General features: G+C 41.3%; 1 protein-coding gene across 3 annotated transcripts in view; it reads right to left on the minus strand.

Annotated features, from left to right (window-relative positions):
- Nucleotides 1-9,650, minus strand: part of si:dkey-172j4.3 (diacylglycerol kinase delta) — a 70,014-nt gene extending 60,364 nt beyond the window's left edge. For all 3 annotated transcript variants that reach the window (XM_023422698.2, XM_087178343.1, XM_087178345.1), the window contains exons 1-3: nt 9,514-9,650; nt 7,890-8,290; nt 6,001-6,105 (exon numbers count right to left, since the gene is read on the minus strand). In XM_023422698.2, coding sequence (XP_023278466.1) covers nt 6,001-6,105; nt 7,890-7,982 — 198 coding nt within the window. In that variant the 5' untranslated portion in view covers nt 7,983-8,290; nt 9,514-9,650. The remainder of the gene's footprint in view (nt 1-6,000; nt 6,106-7,889; nt 8,291-9,513) is intronic.
- Nucleotides 9,651-19,846: the final 10,196 nt, after the last annotated feature.

Here is a 19,846-nt window from a genome sequence, read left to right on the forward strand (position 1 = left end):
CCCCCCCCCCCCCCCCCACACACACACACACACAATTCAAAGAAGCTGTTTGCTCTTCCGCCTCATTCTCTTCCTGTGTCTACTTTATTTTCCACTGTAAATGAGAGCAAGGTGAACAGGAGGAGGAGGATGAGAGGAGGACGAGAGGAAAGTAGGAAAGAGTGTGAATCCTTATGTAACTGAGGCTGGAGGTAAAGAGAGACAAAAAAAAAGAAAAGAAGAAGGCAAGAGGAAAAGAGAGAGACTGAAATAAAATTTTAAAAAAGCTGATTAAAAAAGAAGAAATACAGAGTCACAACTACATCTTACAGATCTTAGCTACAACACGAGACGCCGCCGATACTTTAAAAGCCACTGTGTTTAGCAACTTTTATTTCTCGAAAATTAACATCACATGTCCATTTCCCACAACTGCTTCCTGTGGTAAACAAACTGCTGCTGCTGCTGCTGCTTAAACACCACACCATTTTCTTTTCTTTTTTTTTTTTTTTTCTTGTTGTTAATCATCCACACAATCAATGAAAGCAGAAAAGCCGCCTGCACCGTAGTTTAAAAGCCTGTTCACGTTCGCCTGTTATTCCAGTGGAACCACTGCAATCCAGCAGCCTGAGGAAATCAGGTCAGCAGAATCACTGACCTCTTTTAAATCTCTTCTTCACATGCTTCTATTGAAGAGGCTTTCCTGATTTTACTTTATCTTATTGACTGGCCGGATCACATGATTCTAATAGATTTTAATGGATTATATTGATCGCCCTTTTGCTGGCGACACTGTAAGTGGTTTGTTTTTTTATTGACTGCCCTGATGGTACGTAATTAACACAGACTTTTCACAGAAAGTGAAGTTCATCTTTCTCTCTCCATGTCTGTTTCGCTGTTCCTCCTCCGTTCCTCAGTTACAGTTAGGGCGTCGTCTTCTCCCTGTTTTTACATAAGAGAAAGATCCCGACATTGAAAGATAAATGACACATTTTTTGTCGTTGTTTGTAGTAATTTTGTGTCTCTGCAGCTTTTTGTGCTTCTTTGTGGTTGTTTTGTTTGACTTTATAGCCATTTTGTGTATCTGTAGTTTTGTTTCTGCCTCTCTGTTGTCGTTTTTTCATTTCTTTGTGGTCGTTTTGTTTATCTATGTCATCCTTTTGTGTCCTTTGCACCTCTTTCTAGCTGTTTGTAGTTGTTTTTTGTCCTTTGCTTACAAACCTGTGGACATTTTGTTTCTCTTTGAGGTTGTTCGATGTCTCTTTGTGACCATTATGTGTTACTTTGTGCTCATTTTATATCAATTTATAGTCCCTCCCCCCTCCCCCAAACCCTTTGGACACCTGTGCCTATGTCCAGTAAGCCCATTCAGTAATACATCAATGTGCACAGGAAGCCTCTTCTTTTTTTGATCAAATCAAGCCAAAAATACTTGATTTCACTCAAACAATTCTAAAAACTAACTCTAAACTTTCATATTTAAAGTCTTAGCATGTAGCATTTAGCATCATAGTATTAGAAGGATAGCAGAGAAAATGTCTGAGATCAGGTAATGTGACATTGCAGTTATGCCGGTGGTGTAATGTCACTGGAATAAAGTCAGAAAAGGGTGTCAGATGCATCACTGTATTGATTACATACAGTATACTGGGCTGTGAATTATGCTGCACTCTGCTATAGTAAAGCGTCATATATCTGGATGTAATGCATGCTATTGACTGGCTGTTACACGCTGAGCTGCAGCATGTTTGCTGGATTTATGATGATGGGTACTTGTTGGCACAAAAGCACATGGACTTTTCTCTTTACGAGGACATCCCATTTCCTACATTCAGATCCTGAACTATTATAAATAAAATAATAATACGTTTTTCTCTCTCGCTCTCTCATTTTTTATTAGTCATATTGGGTAAATTATGCATGAACTTCACTAAATTTAGAAACTGGCATCATTCCTCTAATGTGATCTCTGAACAGTAACACTGTCACTGCTGCTCTGAAATCTGATGTCTCAGCATCTGGCGAGATTGGACGAGATATAAACTATCAGAGCAACAAGGGACGCGATCTACGGCCTTGTTATCTGCTTTCGGTTCCCGCTGCTTCAAACTGAAGCTGATTTTATCTTAATTTTAAAATAGCATTTAATATGGTTTTAAAGAGCTGAGAATCTATATGATATATGCATCTTTATATCTTTATGCATTTTTTATGTTTTATATTGCTTTTGAGTAATGCAATATATCATTTGTATAGTTGAAACTAAAACAGGAAATGTGAGGCACTGTGAGGACGTGTGACCATTTTCTTCATACTAAAAACAAACGGTAACAGCAAAATGTGCCTTTTTTCCCCTGCAGCACTGGTTGGGTTGAGTTCTTACCACCTCTGCACAAACATGCTGGTGCAAGTCTCAGGTCAAAACCACAAACTGATTCTCAAAACGATATCAAAAACAAGAACGCACACGCACAGCAAATCAATCTCCATTAGTCTTAGAAATCCAATGTAGTCAGTTAGAGTCTACGAGCTGAGTTTTTTTTTTTTTTACAGTCAGCCAATTATCAAATCTCCGGGGTCACATTCGCTTTGATTACAGTGCAGCAACAAAACTTTGCAAGGTGTGGGTGTGGGTGGGTGTGTGTGTGAGACACACACACACACACAACAGCTCACACAGTAAGAGAGGGGCTGAGCTGTGGCATTCAGTTTTTCAGAGCAACTTTCTCTACCCTGTGTACCAAAAAAAATCTTCATGATGAACCACAAAAACTGTATTCTACATTTGAAAATGTGCTAGATTTGGTGAAACTTCTAACAGTTACCTGCAAAAAGTGACTCTTTGCGACTTGTATGACTTGAAATCTGCTCCGCTGACGCACCCAAAAGCTCGTCCCTGCACCCAAAGATATCTAATCATCACACAGACACATCGCCCGAGTCAGCGGCGCCGGCAGGTTTATATTTCATAGTGCGCACAAGAGCCGCCTGTCCACTTGTAGGCTACCTTTAGATTTCCCACACACAAACATATGTCTACTCGTCCAATGAGCGAGCGAGCGAGCAAGAGAGACAGATTGATTTGTGCATTTTAGTGCTAAAGTTATGACACGACACCATCATAAAACTCTGATTAGTCGACCACATGCTTTTTAAAGAACAACCAACAGGCCAGAAAAACCACTGCCAGCAACAGGCTACAATAAACTATTATATACTATATTGAATATCCCAGAGAAACGTGCAGTAAGAGTTGACATTAAGCAACGGATTCCCTCATTCAGCATCATCATCATCATCATAGGAACAGTTGTCTAACTAACTAAGTTAGTAATAACAATATGCACCAGCAAGACCAAAGCAAGATGCTACAATACACAATCAAAAAGCCACATGAGACAATACAATGAAATAGTATTCCTGCCTATTTGAAGTTCATTCTGCGTCTGAACGTTACATCAAACTCATTTGATGGCCTCAATTCCAGTATCGTGATGGATGTTCATCAACGCTCCACACCTGCCGTGTCAACACTGAGCATCGAAGCACCAAACTCCTCCTCTATCTCCTGCTCTCCTCTTCAATCTCCACTCATAACGTTAGTGACTGGATGCAGCCAAAAAATAAGACAGGATCTCCTGTTGTAACAATTTTAATTTCAATATAGGATGTTGAAAAAACAGACTAAATAATTTTTATTTTTTTAAATGTGCGCACAGTGCGTCCAGGATTGCGGCTGCCGGCGCCACTGGCCCAAGTGAAATGGAAATGGCACGCCATCGCTGCATCGGTATAATTATTTAGCTACTCTACCACTGAGGAGCTGAATTAATCTAATACTGTCAGGATGTCATGTCACAGTTGATAAGAATTAGCACCTCCTTAACAAGTGCGCCAACAGTCTGTCGCTCTAACAAGTGCAGCAACAGGCGGGGGACAAAACGAGGCGAGGCGTGACCGAGGACTGAAAGGCAGGGCTGCTCTGATGTTGCTGAAAAGTAAACAGCACACACATTTACACACACACACACACACACACACACACACGACGCATTTTAGCACATATGCAGCCATATACACTCATACACACACACACACACACACACACTCCAATACACAGATGCACTCACCCACACGTATACAAACAAACAAAGGGATACACAAACACTAATCCGCTCAAACCATTGTTGTCACTGAAGCGTAATCCTGGAGTCGATGACTAACTTAATCTAAGTCACATGACTGTAGGTCCACACAATCTAATCAACACACACACACACACACACACAGAACTTACAAAGAACTAATCATAGCATTGTAAAGTGTGACTGACAGCTGGTGAATGTAAGACACTGAGACACCGCCAGCAGTAGTTTCATTCGGCCAATGGGAAGGGAGCTGCATTATGACATCACTATATTTCACTGAGGTCATTCAAAGAAAGGTGGAGCCTTATAACTTTTCTGACCCATGGAGAGAGTTAGCTACCGTTCATAAAGCTACATTTAAAAATCTTACATAGTAAATATCTCGCGTCTTGAGTCGCGTTTGCCGATAAATTTAAAAGAAATAAATCATTATCTAAAAAATATTAATTTTCTACTGGATAACTCAATATAAAATATAGAAAAAATATACACACTATGTAGTCATGGCTTTCACCTATAACTCTCCGAGCCTGAAACCATGGCAACCTCCTGTACTTTTCTCCTGCCCTTATATGGACATGCACATCGCATCACAACACACCACATTACAGCCGTGTCTGATGAGATTACCCGATCAATACCAGACTGATATCCAATATCATTATCCGCTCCAGGAACAAACGCGGCATTATGGGATGCCGTCCCCTTGACGACAGGGGTTGCCGGGTATCCCACGTCTCCTATTGATCCGAGTGTGATTCACAGTTGACGGTCAATGAAGGTAATGGATTTCAAAACGTATACGAACATGATAATAATTTGGGCCGGTGTCATCTGTGTGCTTGCATTTGAAATAATGCATTTCTCATTGTGGATATTAGCTCATCAATAACTAATGAGGCAGATTTGTGAGTGTGTGTTTGTTTTCCAGTAAGAGGCCAATAACGCACCGTCAATATCTTACAGTAAAACACAGTTCAGAGGCTAATACGTAGCTATCAAAGGTCCAGTAATAGAGGAAGCTGTTACTCTGTGATTATTTCCGATCGATTGTCAAAGATCTGAACACAACGCATCATCACAGTGACAGCAGGAGAGAAAAATGACACAGGCAGGAAGTGGACCAGGCCTGAGCAGGAAGTCAGCTGACCTCAGCAGACTCAGACGAGCTGCAGATAAGATCAGGGTCTGATTAAAGTGACGAAGTTACACCAGAGTGAGAGCGAGAGAGATGATCGAACAGAGAAAAGACACAGATAAAAGGGAAAGGATCATTCAATGGGCCGATTGATGCAGTTAACAAGCTGTAGATAAAAGCAGGTGTCCTTCAAATGGCTTCAAATCCAAAAGGCACACATCCATTCTTTGGCGAGATGTTTAAATTTTAAATCAGCTCTTAAATAAATGAGTGGCTCAAGTGTTTAATCGAGGTTCCCAGAGTGGCCCTGATGAAAAATTCCATAACTTTTCCATGACTTTCCCTTCGTTAGTTAAGAGCACTTCCATGAACCTAAAAATGTGACCCCTCCCTGGTTTGCTAATATGGCTTTTTACCTCGGAGGAATCTCTCGAATGGGTGCGACATTTCAAAAATGTAGAAAAACAGCAAGAAATACGCTCTCTGTAATACAAGTAAAATATAATTATCTGATATCACCTGACACTTCCCAGAGATTTTATCCAGTTTCCTGACTTTTCCCTGTGTTCAACACAAAGCTGTCAACGTTCAGTAATATTCCAGAAGCTCTCCGACCCCTGGGAACCTCGTTTAATGGATAAAACACAGCATAGGGGCCACAATCCCACCTCCACACACACACACACACACACACACACACAAATATTCTCTTCTCACTCTCACGTCTTCTCCTACCTTGGCCCTTATTTGTCCCGAGGTCGACACTTTGCGGATCAGTTTGTGTGACGTTTCTTCTTGTTCCCCGTCGCTGTCTGACGACTCTTCTCCAGCTTCTCCAGCCTAAAAAAAAAACAAACAAAAAAAAACAGGAAAGAAAGGAAGAATTACCGACATTTTTTTTCAGATATTACTAATATTCAACATGAAAGTGCAAATGAACTGACTTTTAACTCAGAAATCACACTAGAGGACATCAGCGACCAAAAGTCTCTCTTCTTGGAGCGTAGTGGAAAGGTTCAGCCACTGAATGCCGAGTTTAGCTTTCACTGCTTGTGAGAAGAATCTCTTTTCTTGGCATTCGTACTGTCTTTATGTTAACAATTCTGACCACACTCGAGGTGTGAGCTTCAGCTGAATCTATTTACTGATCTGCAGCAACCGAGCTTCCTGTTGGTTCACAACGCCCTACATAATACTGGTAGTATCAAGAGATAGGCTGCAACTGCAGGGTCAAATTGATTAAAAAAAGAACAGAAAAAAAAGGGCAGAAACTTGAAAATCTGCCAAAAAAAAGTATTTTCTCACGCAGAAATAACATAACTTTTTAAAGATCTGGTGTGAAGAGAGAATTTCACTTGTACAATAAGCTACTTCAGGGCACAACCATAGCTAGGATTTAAAAAAATACTGAAGTCATCAGTTCATGCAGGACCTTCACTAGAACTGCAATCATTCGTTTAATCAATCAACACAAGGAAAAAAAAAAAAAGAGAAAAGAAAAATCTAATAATTTTTACACTTAAATTGGAAAGATTTACTGGTTTTAGCTTTTTACAGACCAAATGTTTAATCATGAAATAAATTGGTAGATTCACTAAATAATACATCATAAAAATAATCATCAGTTGTAGCCCTCGACCTGAAAACACTTTTGCAGAGACCTGGACCTTTTGTAAAATTTTCAATTCAATAAAACATTAATGAAAATGCAAACTGCACTTCAGGTCCCCGTATAAAAATACTGAGGACTTGACCTCAGTGTATCCTATTCTAGTGTTTCCTAGCAGGTTTTTCAAATGAAGGATAAAGAATACCTGGATTACACTTTTCTGGCACTTTGCAATGTGGGAACTCTGCTTATAAAATAACTGTAAATTAAGTTGGACGGGAAGTTTAAATGCACCAAAATGTTCCACTAAATGTTCTCGACCAACGTCACTGTTTGGACACAGGGTTGTGTTTTCATTCATCACTTCCTGTTTGCTTAGAACACCCAACTGCTTCCTTTGATAGTAATTGAGCCATACAGGGAGGTTTTATCTCTAATGACTTCTTCTTTTTTTTTTTTTCATCCAAAGGCACTTTAAAGACGGTTCTACAGACGGTTGTCGCAGCTGAGTCACTGAACTTGAGAGAAGAGTTTTTAAATCATCTCTGCAGGAACATGCAGGTGTTGGGTTGAAAAACCAGTTTTGCACAGCGGTAAAACTGACTCTCACAAACATATCATTTAAATATTGTTCATACATGTCGAAGATATAGATTACAGATCTTAAAATGATGCGTAATCACCCAAACTAACATTTAAAATCATCCATATTTAAGTTGCGCAATTAACATGCAAGTTCCAGAGAAGTGTAAAGGAAAGATGGTGGGCTGCCTCTTTTGTTTATAAAAAAAAGTAATAATAATCTGGAGGTGGGTGAGGATTAGCTGGCACCTCATAACAGACAGCATTCACTCCCTGATGTAGAAGTGAAACCATTGCGTCATCTGGACAGAGAAAGTAGCGTTTTAGACTTTTCCCTGCTGCAGCTTCACTTAGCAGTTGATTCATATCGTCACATTATAAAATCTGGCCTTTTGTATCTTTAAATACTGAGACTTCATTGAACAGTACTTACAATATGAGTCCTCTCAGAGTCTGCTTGGGGCGAGCCCAGCAACTCGCCCGGCTCCGCCACGTACAGGACGTTGGGGTTCAGTTTGGACGCCATGATGAGTCAAAGGCGAAGGAGCAGAGAGGGAAGAGCAGTAAAAGAGAGAGAGAGAGAAAGTGAGAGGACACTGGTGTGGAAGATGTAGAGAAGGATGAGAAGTTTGCCAGTTGCAGAGGAGGAGGAGTTCTGAATAAAAGAGGAGAAGAAGAAGAAGAAGAGAAGTAAGGGGGAGGGAAGAGTGGAGTTTGGCGAGATGTGAATGCTTGGCTAAGCAGAAGAAGAGAGGAGAGGATGACAAACAGGACGCCAGGCTCTGGGACGCCACACTCGTCCTCTTTTTCCAATCCCTCTATCCAGGGCCAGCTCTAGAAAAGATGGAGGAATGAATTATTGATTAACAGAGAAAAGCTCACTCGAGTTTTTATAATTATTATTATTATTATTATTATTATTATTATTTTTAGGAGGGGGGATTGGCAGCTCCCTCGCTGGAAGTTCAGAACATATAAACAACTGTCTTTCCCAACTCTTACTAGTTTTTCCTTCTCCTCCTCCGTCGCACTATTTCAGTTAAAGAGCTAAAGAGACAATGACAGCCGCTTCCCGTTCTCGCTTCTTCTTTGCTTCTTGCTGCATGTGTGTGTATGTGTGTGTGTGAGACTAAACAGTTTGAGGTTAACAGTTCAGCCCTGTGTTTTTAAAATAGAGCCATAGAGAAGCAATGGCAGCCCTTTAGGCAAGTGACAAACACACAGTCAAACCATGATGCTGATGATGATGATGATGATGATGGTGGTGGTGATGGTGAAGACAAGGGCAAACAAGTGTACAAGGATAATCACAACAGCAGCGATGATGAAGATGAAGATGAGGATGATGATGATGATGTTATGGCTCATTACAGGCGGACAAACTCTGCATGATACAGTTTGCCCTGCAACAGCACCAGATATGGGAGCGTCTGCATGCCTTCATAAACGCACACACGTGTACGCACGCGCACTCGCACGCGGAGCGGAAAATAAAGTGAATGTATATGTGTAGACTATGTGTTTCTGCGTGTGCGTTTCCTTGATTACGATGTGGACACGTTATTCAAAAAAAAAAAAAAAAAAAAACCTGTCTGCATCTCACTTCACTGCCGCCCCTCGAGGACACCAAACTTAAATGTCAAAAACAGACTCGGGTACAAACAGTGTGCGTGTGTGAGTGTTTCTTTTATTTTTATTTTTTTTTAAAAAAGCCTGGTAATCATATTTATGTGGCTTCCAGGTTTGAGAAATTAATTTAAGCAAAAACCAAAACGGATGCACAACAGGCTGTCGAGCGCCTCAGCTCAGCCTGATCATTCATTCCGTCCATATCGCTGTTTACTGGAGGAGCTCGCGGCGGACACACAAAAATAAATATCAATATTCAATTTAACTCCTGCACGTTCGTCAAATTGGGCTCGGTCGACTCAGCTGTCAACAACGCGAAGACATTTATCAGCGACCTGGACGGCCACCGTTACCGCGCGGCCACCTCCTCTGCACAAATAAACCCTCCGTGTGCTCTCATGTGTCGATGAAACATAGATATTATTTACCTTGGCCGGTTAATTTTCTTCCCTCTTCTCCCCCGGCGGAGGTCAATCAGCGTCGGCGTGTTCCTGCTCCTGTTGGCCGGCCTGGGTTCGCTCGTCAGCCGGCGTTTGGTTGCTCGCCGGCGGTCAGCAGCAGCAGCGGCGGCGGCGGCGGCGTGCGGGTCTCTCCGGTGGTGCTCGCCTTGCAGAGAGGGACGCGGTCATACGCATAGCGTCGGAGCGGATCTGAATCAGGTAGGAAGAGGAGGGAGGGGAAAGGAGGGGAGGGGAGGGAGGTGGGGGAGGAAGAGGAGGTAGCAGGGGACGAGAGAGAGAGAGAGAAAGAGAGAGAGAGAAAGAGACAGAGAGAGAGAGATTTGAAAGCGGCCGTGTTGAGTCGACTCGAATCGCTGTTCTGAGGTTAAACGGAGAGCAAATAACGCGCACACGCACGCATGCGCCCGCGAGTAGGAGAGCGCGAGGCAGACACGGGCCTAATATACACACAAGGAGACACAGGAAAAAAACAATCAACATACACACACCAACAAGTAAGGGCCAGTAGGTGATGACGAGGAGCAGTTAGAGCTCTAAGAAAAACAGGTTTGATGGAAATCTGATCTTAGTTCTCACACTTGACAACATTGAGGCACTTAACAATAGGTACCTATAGTATTACAGCATTGCCAAGTATTGATTTGTAAAGTTAAAATCGATTAATATCACATTAAGGTGTTTGTTTTCTCTGAAGCTGCACAGCTGGTTTAAAAAGCCTGCATGGATCTGTGGCTCTGTGCTCTGCAGAGATAGATTCATGTGGAAAATATAAATCCTAAATGACAAATTAGGATGCTGTGTTTATGACAAAAGCTAACATGAAGAAAGGGTTAAATCTCTTTGAATTGTTTCCTTTGTGTTTCCATGTGCTTACTTGCTGCTGCAGTCTATATTTAGCACTTTTAGAACTGACTTTTTTGGAAGTGTTCAGTTGGTATTTGGTGTTTACTGATGCACTGAATCATCCCCAAGAACACTGAATACTACATTTTCCTGTTTAATTACATCACTACATCCCAGCGTAACAGTGTTAGCTTTCAACATGGCTCATAAATCACAAAACAATCTTACCTCAGGGCCTATTTAGTAGCTGTTTTGGCACTCTCAGTCATATCACATGATCTTCATCAGCAGATGGAGTTGTTATGGGAATTGTAGATGTTCAAATTTCCATCTTACTGGACACTTCTCATCAATGTTTGCTTGAAAAATTGTCCATGTATAATTATAAACCCAAGAGGGTTTATATATAAACCCTTCTGGGTATAAACCCAAGCTAGGGTTCAGGACCTGGGGTCCCATGATGAATCTTAGGGATCATGATTTCTTACGTTTCTCAAATGTTAGCTTTTCTTCTTGTGAAATACTGAAATACATTTTGACCAGTTTAGGCCTCCTAAAATCCACCAAAAAAAACTATCACTGAAGCAAAAAATCACTCTTTGGTAGAACCGCTCACAACAAAGTCATATTCACACTAAGGTCACAACCTATGATGAGGGGTTACAAGTTTTAGAATCATAATCAGAAAAGAGGTTATAGGCTACCACTCTGGTAAGAAGGCTGATTCAGATCTGCTGCTGGATCAAATCTAGACATAACAATCCTCCTGCATGCGCTAACACATCTATCCCATCTGTTTCTTTTAAATTTCTGTCCAGACTTGCTCTCAAAACTTTTCTCTGTTCATTCGTGAATCTGAGGCTTTGCGCCCAAATCTCAGCTCACTCAGTAGAGTCCACACCTAATAGAGAGATAGAGCGCCATTAGAAAGAGAGAGAGAGAGACATCCACATTAATAAGGCAGAGAGTGAGAGAGAGCAACATGTAGCTACACACCAACAGGGATACAAGGACAGAGAGACAGATATATACACATACATATACACACACTGACACCCCTCTGTGCAATAGTAATTTGTTTACAGTTGATTAAATATTCATGCTGAATTAGCTGTGAGTCTGCCAACAGTCACTTCATTTGTGTGTGTGTGTGTGTGTGTGTGCCCTTCTCAGCCTCCCTCCACCTGTAACTGTCGGCCAACGGCGTGGAAAAGACAGACACATGCACAGGAAGAAGTGCGCACACACACCTGCTGGATTCCCCCGCCGATCAGGTGATAGCGTTACTGTGTTCTGCTCTTTCCTCCGGTTGCCCTTGACAACAGTGAGAAGTGAAGGGCGAAAGGATGGAGAGAGGAGGGAGTGATGAGGAAGACCAAGGGGAAAAATGCATATGAACAGAACAGGCTTCGTAAGAATCACATGTAGGACTGCAGCTGTATTTTTTGATTCATCCGCATTATTTTCTAAAACCATCATCCATAAAAATGTCAAAATGATGTTAAATCATGTCCGTCCCAGTTCTCCAGAATCTTGTTTTGTCTGACAAACTTAAAAATGCTCACTTTGCAATGGTATAAACAGAGAAACGCAGCAAATCTTCACACTGGAGGAGCTGTAATCAGAGAATGTTTAACATTTTCACATGAAAAATGGCTCGATCAATTAATCAAAACAGTAAAATATCACATATATTTTCTGTCAATTGATTGTTTAATTCACAGAGTAATTCTTCAGCTCTAATGACATTATTTGATGTTTTTATTTGGCATTTTTATCCCACCAAGTGATTGCTATCCTCACAGGACTGGAGTGCTTGTTGTGTTATTGTTTTCATTCCTTCCTGTCTCCAAAAGCTAATGCTAATAATTTACAATTTTCTCCAAATCCGGGAGGGAAGGAAAGCAATAAAACAGAACAGAGGAATAAGAAGTGAAGCTCTCTCGCTCCGTCTCTCTCTCTCTCTTTGTGTCACACACACCTCCTTCGAGCTCTCCCAGAGAGCTGCTTACAGGTTGTCAAATGTCCTCTCCTCCCCATCCAAGTGGCACGCAGCGGGAGCAGCAATCAGAGCCGAGCAATAAAAGAAACTGATAACAGAGAGATAATTAACAGCTCCGTGTTACGTATCAAACTGAGGGCAAATTACTGCACCGTCATTATCATCATGCAAATAGGAACATACTGTCGCGCATCCTGTACTAATCTTTCACAAGCAGTTATCCTCCACCCCTATATTTATCTCTTTTAGAATGCGTGGCTAGCACTTTGCAGGAATTGCTTCTGCTTTGTCTTCATATAACTGCTGTTTGCAGGGAAAATACACATTATTCAGTAGTTCTGTAAAAGCAGCAGGTTTAGTCAGACGGCTAATTTTCTACTCTGATCCTTTTTCTACACATTATTTCATATTTTAAGTTTGTGGTTGCATGAAAGTATGTTTCTAAAAACCTCTTCAATGGCTGAACATCCCACTGTTGATCTTTAAATGAATAGTTCTGGGAAATACGCTCATTCACTTTCTTACCAAGAGTTAGATGAGAAGACTGATGCTACGTCAAATATGAAGCTACTGCTAACAGCTAACTGTAAACAGGGAGAACAGCTAGCCTGGCTTTATCCAAAGGTAACAAAATCTGCTTACAAGCACCCCTAAAGGTCAAAAAGTAACACATCGTATTTTGTTTGTTTAATTAATGCAAAATTCAAAGCGTAAACGACACGTTGTCCAGTCTTTACGCTAAACGGAGCTAGCTAGCTGCTGGTTGTAGCTTCATAATGGTCGTACAGAAGAAACCAAATTAAAGTTTTGAACTATTCCTTTAAACCTGTTTTGTTTTTTTTGTTTTTTTTTGGGGGGGGGGGTCTGTGAAGATTACAGCGGCGTCCACTTTTAATGACAAGGTGAGCTTGTTAGCAAATAGTTGCATATACAGGCTACACATCAAGTAGTTATGGAGCAACATTAGCATTCATTTAGAGTCAGATTCGCAGTGTATAGGTCCAGTATTCTCTCTCTTTTACCTCTGTTTTTGGTCTCTACCAACTCCTGAATACCTGACCTTTTATAGTACCTGCTAAATACTCTGTTCACCAGCTAATTGCTAACTAGAGCACAGTGGGGTTTTAGAGCTTTTTTGTTGTCGGTCTGACAGCTAAACAATGAGCTAGATCTCACTGCAAAGCTCCTTAAAGCTGAAAGAAGCTGCATTTTGAGGTGATAACTCTCTGCCCTTTATCACCATCATCATCATAAACAACATCACCAGGGAAGCCTGTCTGGTGTTTCAAGGGAAAGGTGAGATGGGAAAGTCCCCAATCTCAGTCCTAATTCTACTGTCATTCATGTTCTCACCACCCACGACCAACCTGGGCTCCTACACACACACACCTCCCCACACACACACGGTCTAAAAGCGTCCGAGGAATGGTTACATCAGATCTTAAAATAAGCCTGCACACAAATATTGAAAATGAGCCATTCAGAGAGCGCTGTCAGATGCTGTAGCACCCTCTGTGGAGAAGAAAATCCTTGTATTCATCATTACACAAGTCAATCTCTTTTATTTCCGTTAGTGACGTACTGCTACCAAGCATTCATTTCTTTTGTGCACAACCCCGAAAATAACATACCCCAAAATAAAAGGGCTGTACTGCTCTCAAATCCTTTTGTTCACAGTCGTGACTCAGTCTTTTTTGAAAGACATTTCTTTGGACTTCACTACCAAGAAATCACTCTTAGTCTATGTGATGCTGAACCAAATTTACATTGGCACAAACACAGTAAAAATATAAGGTTTTCTCACCTTTTTTTACTGTTGTGCTTTTATGTAGTCTTGTTGTGGCAGTGATGCTGGGATACTAAACAGACAGAATTGTATATTTTATCAAGGATGAGCAAAGATTCAACCACATGGCATCCCAAATATAAACATATTCAAGTGGTTTACGTGAAAAAAGCAGGTTAATAGCTTATTATTTGAGAACTTTAAGGCACATACACCCAGGAGGTTTTCGTCCCCTCCTTGCACTCAGCCTTTAATTGTTTTGGTGCTGACCTCCTCATTAACCATGAGACACTGAAGGTTAAAAGACTTGGCAAAGCACCAATATGCTTTTAAAAGGTCGTAAAAGGTCTTTAATGGGTCGGGGTAACATTATTTCAATTGATCTGGAATCGACCCGGAGCTTATTGATCAGGTAATTAGAGGAGCAGAAGAAGATAAATGAAAAGATGAATGGTGTTGCAGTTATTCCACATCTCCACTAATCTGGGATTAAGCCTGTCACATTCAATACTGAGTCTTAAACTATTAGCAGACCACATGATATAGTCTGGTGCAGTTCATTTACTGTAAAGAGTCACCTACTCTGTCAATGTATGCACCCTGTGTAACTATGCTGCCACCTAGTGATTTATTCCACCATTAAAAGATATCTAGAAAATGAACCTGGTCCGTGCAGGAGCAGAATTCAACATGCAATGAAAAAAAAAAAAAAAAGGAAGAAAATGGACGAGATAATGAGAAAAGATGGCAGTGACCGGTTAGTGGAGGCATGATGAGTGGTGGTGAAGTCAAATGTGTGGCTGTTTAAGAGCATCAATTATTAACTATAGTCTGCGATTTCCCCGTTGATCAGTGAGACGGGGTAATCACTGGGAAGGCTAATGAGGCGAGGGATGGGAGGAGGGCTGGAAAAGAGAGAGATGAGGATCTGCAGAGAAGGAAAAGAGGGGAAGAAAGAGACTTTGATGGGGGTAAGACGGGTCAGAGCGGGAGACAGAGCGCCTCCTGAAGAGAGGAAAGGAGTGAGACAGCGAGATGAAAGAATATTATTACATGATCCAGTGTCGTGATGTCGATCAGTGATGAGGATTAGACTGATATGGTGATTATTCTGAGTATCTGAAAATCCAGTCAAGCTCTCAGTGCTGCTTTTTTTTAAATGTATGGAATAGTGTTTGTTTTTCTACCTTGTCTTGTATAAAATGCTCCAATTTAAAGACTTGATCGTGTATATCAAAGTGTTTTTTTTTGGATATATACGATTAATTTGACCAATTTGAGATGGAATAACCATCTGCTATTAGATAAATCCACTCCAAATAAATCATAAAATACTATAAAAGGAGAAAAAAATTTAAAATTTGTGTCCTTTTCTGTTTCTACAGGCCTTTTTATTTATTGTATTTTTCAGTTTTTACCTGGTACCATATTGTATATATACAAACTGACGTATGAGGCTGAGTATGAGAGTAATGAGGGTAAAGTTGATTCTTGACCTCAGAAACGCAAGATGACAAAACAGTCTCACCTCGGGGTTCATTTAGTAGCTGCTCTGCCGCTTTTGATCAAATCATATGATCAAAATATTCAATTTAAACATCTACGATTCCATGACAACCGGGAAAACTACTGCACGTCTCCTGAAGAAGATCGCCTTTAATCATAACCTCCTCGTGGTGAGACTGTTCAGTTTATGAACGCTGTTTCTGTTCTCAGTGGGTGTTTCTATCTCAATGACACAAACTGATTAGATGACAGAAATAAAAATGTCACACTACACTACTTTCACAGCCAGAAAAAGAGTGATAAGCTCCCTACTAAGGAGAATACAGGAGAAAGCATGAATGATCAAGCCCTCTGCAAAAAAAGACTGACAAAAGGATGTACAGTAAATAGAGAGACAAAGGGTGGGGGAACAAAAAAAGCAAGAGCCTCCACCCCTCTGCGATCTATTGAAGCTATAAATATCACTGTGGAATACATAGATCAGGAACATTTGAGTCATCTGCCATTTGAAGTCTAGTCTAATGCAGTAGACCTACTTTGAACAGCCACGCTGAACCGCAAGTGCCAGACTGCACGTCAAACTTTAATAGCTTTGGGTTACAGTGTTATAGGTGAACGCAGGGAGGGAAAAAACCAGGCAGAGTGCACCGCTGGCGTGACCGCGGTGCAAGCAGCAGCAGCAAAAAAAATAAAATAAGGGGGAGCAGAGATGGACGTAATTCGTCCACAGCACAGACACGCTCACACACTCACACAAGTGGGAAAACAAAGAGGCCATTGTGTGTTTGATTGGCGCGGCCATTCACCATATTGGTTTCCATGAGAACACAAGACTGAGTGAGCGAACAGGTGGTAACCTCAAAGAGCACGGCAACACATCCTGTTAGCTTTAACAACCAGGCTGTATACGCGCAACACAAACACAGAGCTGCTAATGAAGCAACATGCCGCAGTGGGAGTTCACAGAAACACACACACACACCATCACTATGTGTGTTTCTGGCGGAAATTTGAGCGTAATTTGAGTTGTATTGTGGGTAACGTAGACACCAGGTTTTGACTAAGAAGAGGAAAGCACTGACTCAAAACTATAAGCTGCTTGCAGAAGTGACCTTTGAGGTTGTAGATGGTCTACACCACTTCCTGTCACCACACCTGTCTCCCATGTCGGCACCAACTGAAAGGCAGCAGTTTCACGACTACTATAAACCTTCACTAATTCTGTATGTTTGAGGCGTCAGGTGTGTGCAAAGCTAAAATGTGTGAGAAACTCTCCATCATTACCTGCTGTTTTAAAGTCATATGATATTGTGTTTACATGGGGGCTTCAAATAAACTCGTGTCCGACTGCGTTTCTGCAACAGGCGGCGATTAACGTGCTGGAGAAGAGGATCCAGATGCTAATGAACAGGGAAAGCACTCAACATGTTTGTTGAGACTTCAGAATGAATTAAATGTGTTTTGGTGAGAAACTCATAAAACCACAAAACTGTGCTTACAATGAAACCTCAACAAAGAACCTTTTATATGATATTCCTGCTAATATCAAACTGATTGCAGCTGGAGATGTGCTGATGTTTGCAGTGGTGAAATCAAGATAAGCAGAGAGGTGTTAACCTCAAAGAGGTGTAGTGGTTTACTAAACCTCCAGTGGGGAACTTTATTTACAATAAACGAAAGTCTGAGCAGCAGCAGCAGCTGTATGCCGCTATTATTAGTAGCGTTAATAGTGACAACTGTTCATTAATCCCTTGGTAATCCTGTCTCTTCACCACAAAAAACACCAGCACCGCTGCAGCAGCGAAGGCAGCAGCATGACTCACATGCACACAGTGAATTAAAAAGCTATTTTGGTGCCTATTCTGACAAGAATACTCACAATCTGGACAGCTCAGGTACGAGCGTCATGGCAATGAACAGAAAGTGACCACTTCACTCGCTCTAAGCCTCTGCTATAGCGCTATCTGCACCTCTTTCCTGAAAGATCATCATCCTCTGTCAGCTCCTGCATTATCTGCCGGCTCAGGTGTTTCCAAGCTTTCCTGTTTTTTCCTGGGATTTAAAAATCACACTGCTCATCATCAAGAGAACTTCAGTAAAATATTGCAGGATGCATGGATTGAAATGAGGGACTTTCTCATCAATCATTGGGCCACTTTGGTGCTCCAGTGGACTACTTCCTCTGTGAGTCTAAAGAATGAACATCACAAAGCAAAATCAATGACGAACGGTCTCAGATCATGAACGAAAAAAAAAAAAGTATATGGTTTAAAACCTTCTGTGGCTCCAGAGGGAGCTGTAGGAAATGTGATAAATGGCCTCAAGTGATGTCACTTGAGTCAGCGTCTGTTGGGTCTGAAGAAATGAAAGATAGGTCTGCAAATTAAAAAAAGAAGTGAGCTTATACCACAGCTCCGCTTGAGGCTACATTAGCATAAGGCATCGAAACCTCTGGCCATACAGCCAGTGGTTCAGTTGAATTGTGGGTAATGTAGGTGCCAGGCTTTGACAAGAAAGAAGAATTAGTGGCTCTGCTGCATCAATATTGATGGGTTTTTTTTTCCAGGAGTGCAACACTTAAACTGTTGGACTTATAAAAAGCACCTCAGAATTGTTTGACCCTCAAATTGTCAAGGTCACGTCTACAATCCATTTTTCCATTGACATTTCATTGGCCTGACGACATATGCCAGTAAATAAACACACAGGGTGTGTTTGCAACTTACCTTTGACAGCAGTCCAGTCCACAGAGGGTGAAACTGTTGAGCAAGAACAAATTCACAATGAGTCAAGGGCAGATTTGTAAAATAAGATGTTTGACCATTGTTAAATGTGTCAAACACAGCGAGCGTACACTTACACTACACAGAGGAAAATAGTATGTGCAACTTCGACTACCAGACGTTATCATCCAGCATCAGAGTAGCAGCTCACTAATGATCTGGTGGCTGAATGGGACCAAATCCCTGCAGCCAGGCTCCAGAATCATGTCCACATACTTTTGGCCATAGAGTGTATAAATCTGCCCATGTGCAATTGTAACTAGCAAACAAATGTTGTGTTTTCTAAATCAATTTTCTGATAATACGCTGCCATAAAGAAGCAGCATGGCAAACAAAACATTAGACAGTTATTTGTGGTTTGAGAGGACGGCGTAATTTACGAGACGGTCTGAATCATCGTGACTTAACATCACAAATCTAAAAGCTCCACATGTTTGTTTCAGTCAGATGGCAGATATCAGATCTCTGAGGAGGAACATGTCTCCGTGTGAATGAGCGGACTGTGAATCAGTCCTAGAAAAAAACAAACAAATGAGCCGGAGATGCTTCTAATACAAACACACAAACAAGGTCGCTGCATGTGAATATTTTAACACCCACCAAATTAAAATCAAGACGTGAAGATGATTGTTTACAGAGTCAGTCTCCATGTTTTCATTTTAACAGCTGAAAATCGGGGTGTTTGAAATTCATATTTGGAGTGAAACTCTTCTTTTTAATGTTTAATATTCAACTTTCAAAGCGAGCAGCACAGCAGTAGGTGTACTGTATGCATCTGTGTTATGTAATCATGGAAAGTGGGGTGTGCATGTAGGTGTGTGTGTGTGTGTGTGTGTATGTGTGTGTGTATGTGTGTGTGTGTGTGTGTGTGTGTGTGTGTGCGCGCACGTGTGCACACATACACACACACACCAATTAGCTGAGTGAGAAAGTTGATAATTAAAACAAAACAACAATAGCTCATATGCAGCATCCACTGCGGGAACAGCTGGCCTGTTACGCAAGCAACAACTGTTTTGTTATTGTAATTGTCATAGGCTGTGTTTGTGTGTGTGTGTGTGTGCGTGTGTAGGTGCACAAAGGCATGGCATGTGTGACACAGACCAGCAAAACAGTGTGAGATCACACCTTCCTACACAGACACACACACACGCTAATACACATACACACTCAGTTATTTATGTAGGCAGAGGGAGGTGAAGAGGTGGAGCGAGAGAGAACAAAACAGAGAGATGGAGAGAAGCAGAGGGTAAAAGGCTGAGATTACACGCTGGATCTCAGCCACTTACTGTATGTGCTGATCAATACTTCAGTCCATACGGGGAACAGTGTTGGCTGGCATCAATTCCCTCACAGGACGAATCCATATACACACAAATA

Source organism: Seriola lalandi, unplaced genomic scaffold, assembly GCF_002814215.2.
Source record: "Seriola lalandi dorsalis isolate HSWRI2012SDOR001 ecotype SW California unplaced genomic scaffold, Sedor1 jcf7180002054684, whole genome shotgun sequence".
In the NCBI taxonomy this organism is placed as follows: domain Eukaryota; kingdom Metazoa; phylum Chordata; class Actinopteri; order Carangiformes; family Carangidae; genus Seriola; species Seriola lalandi.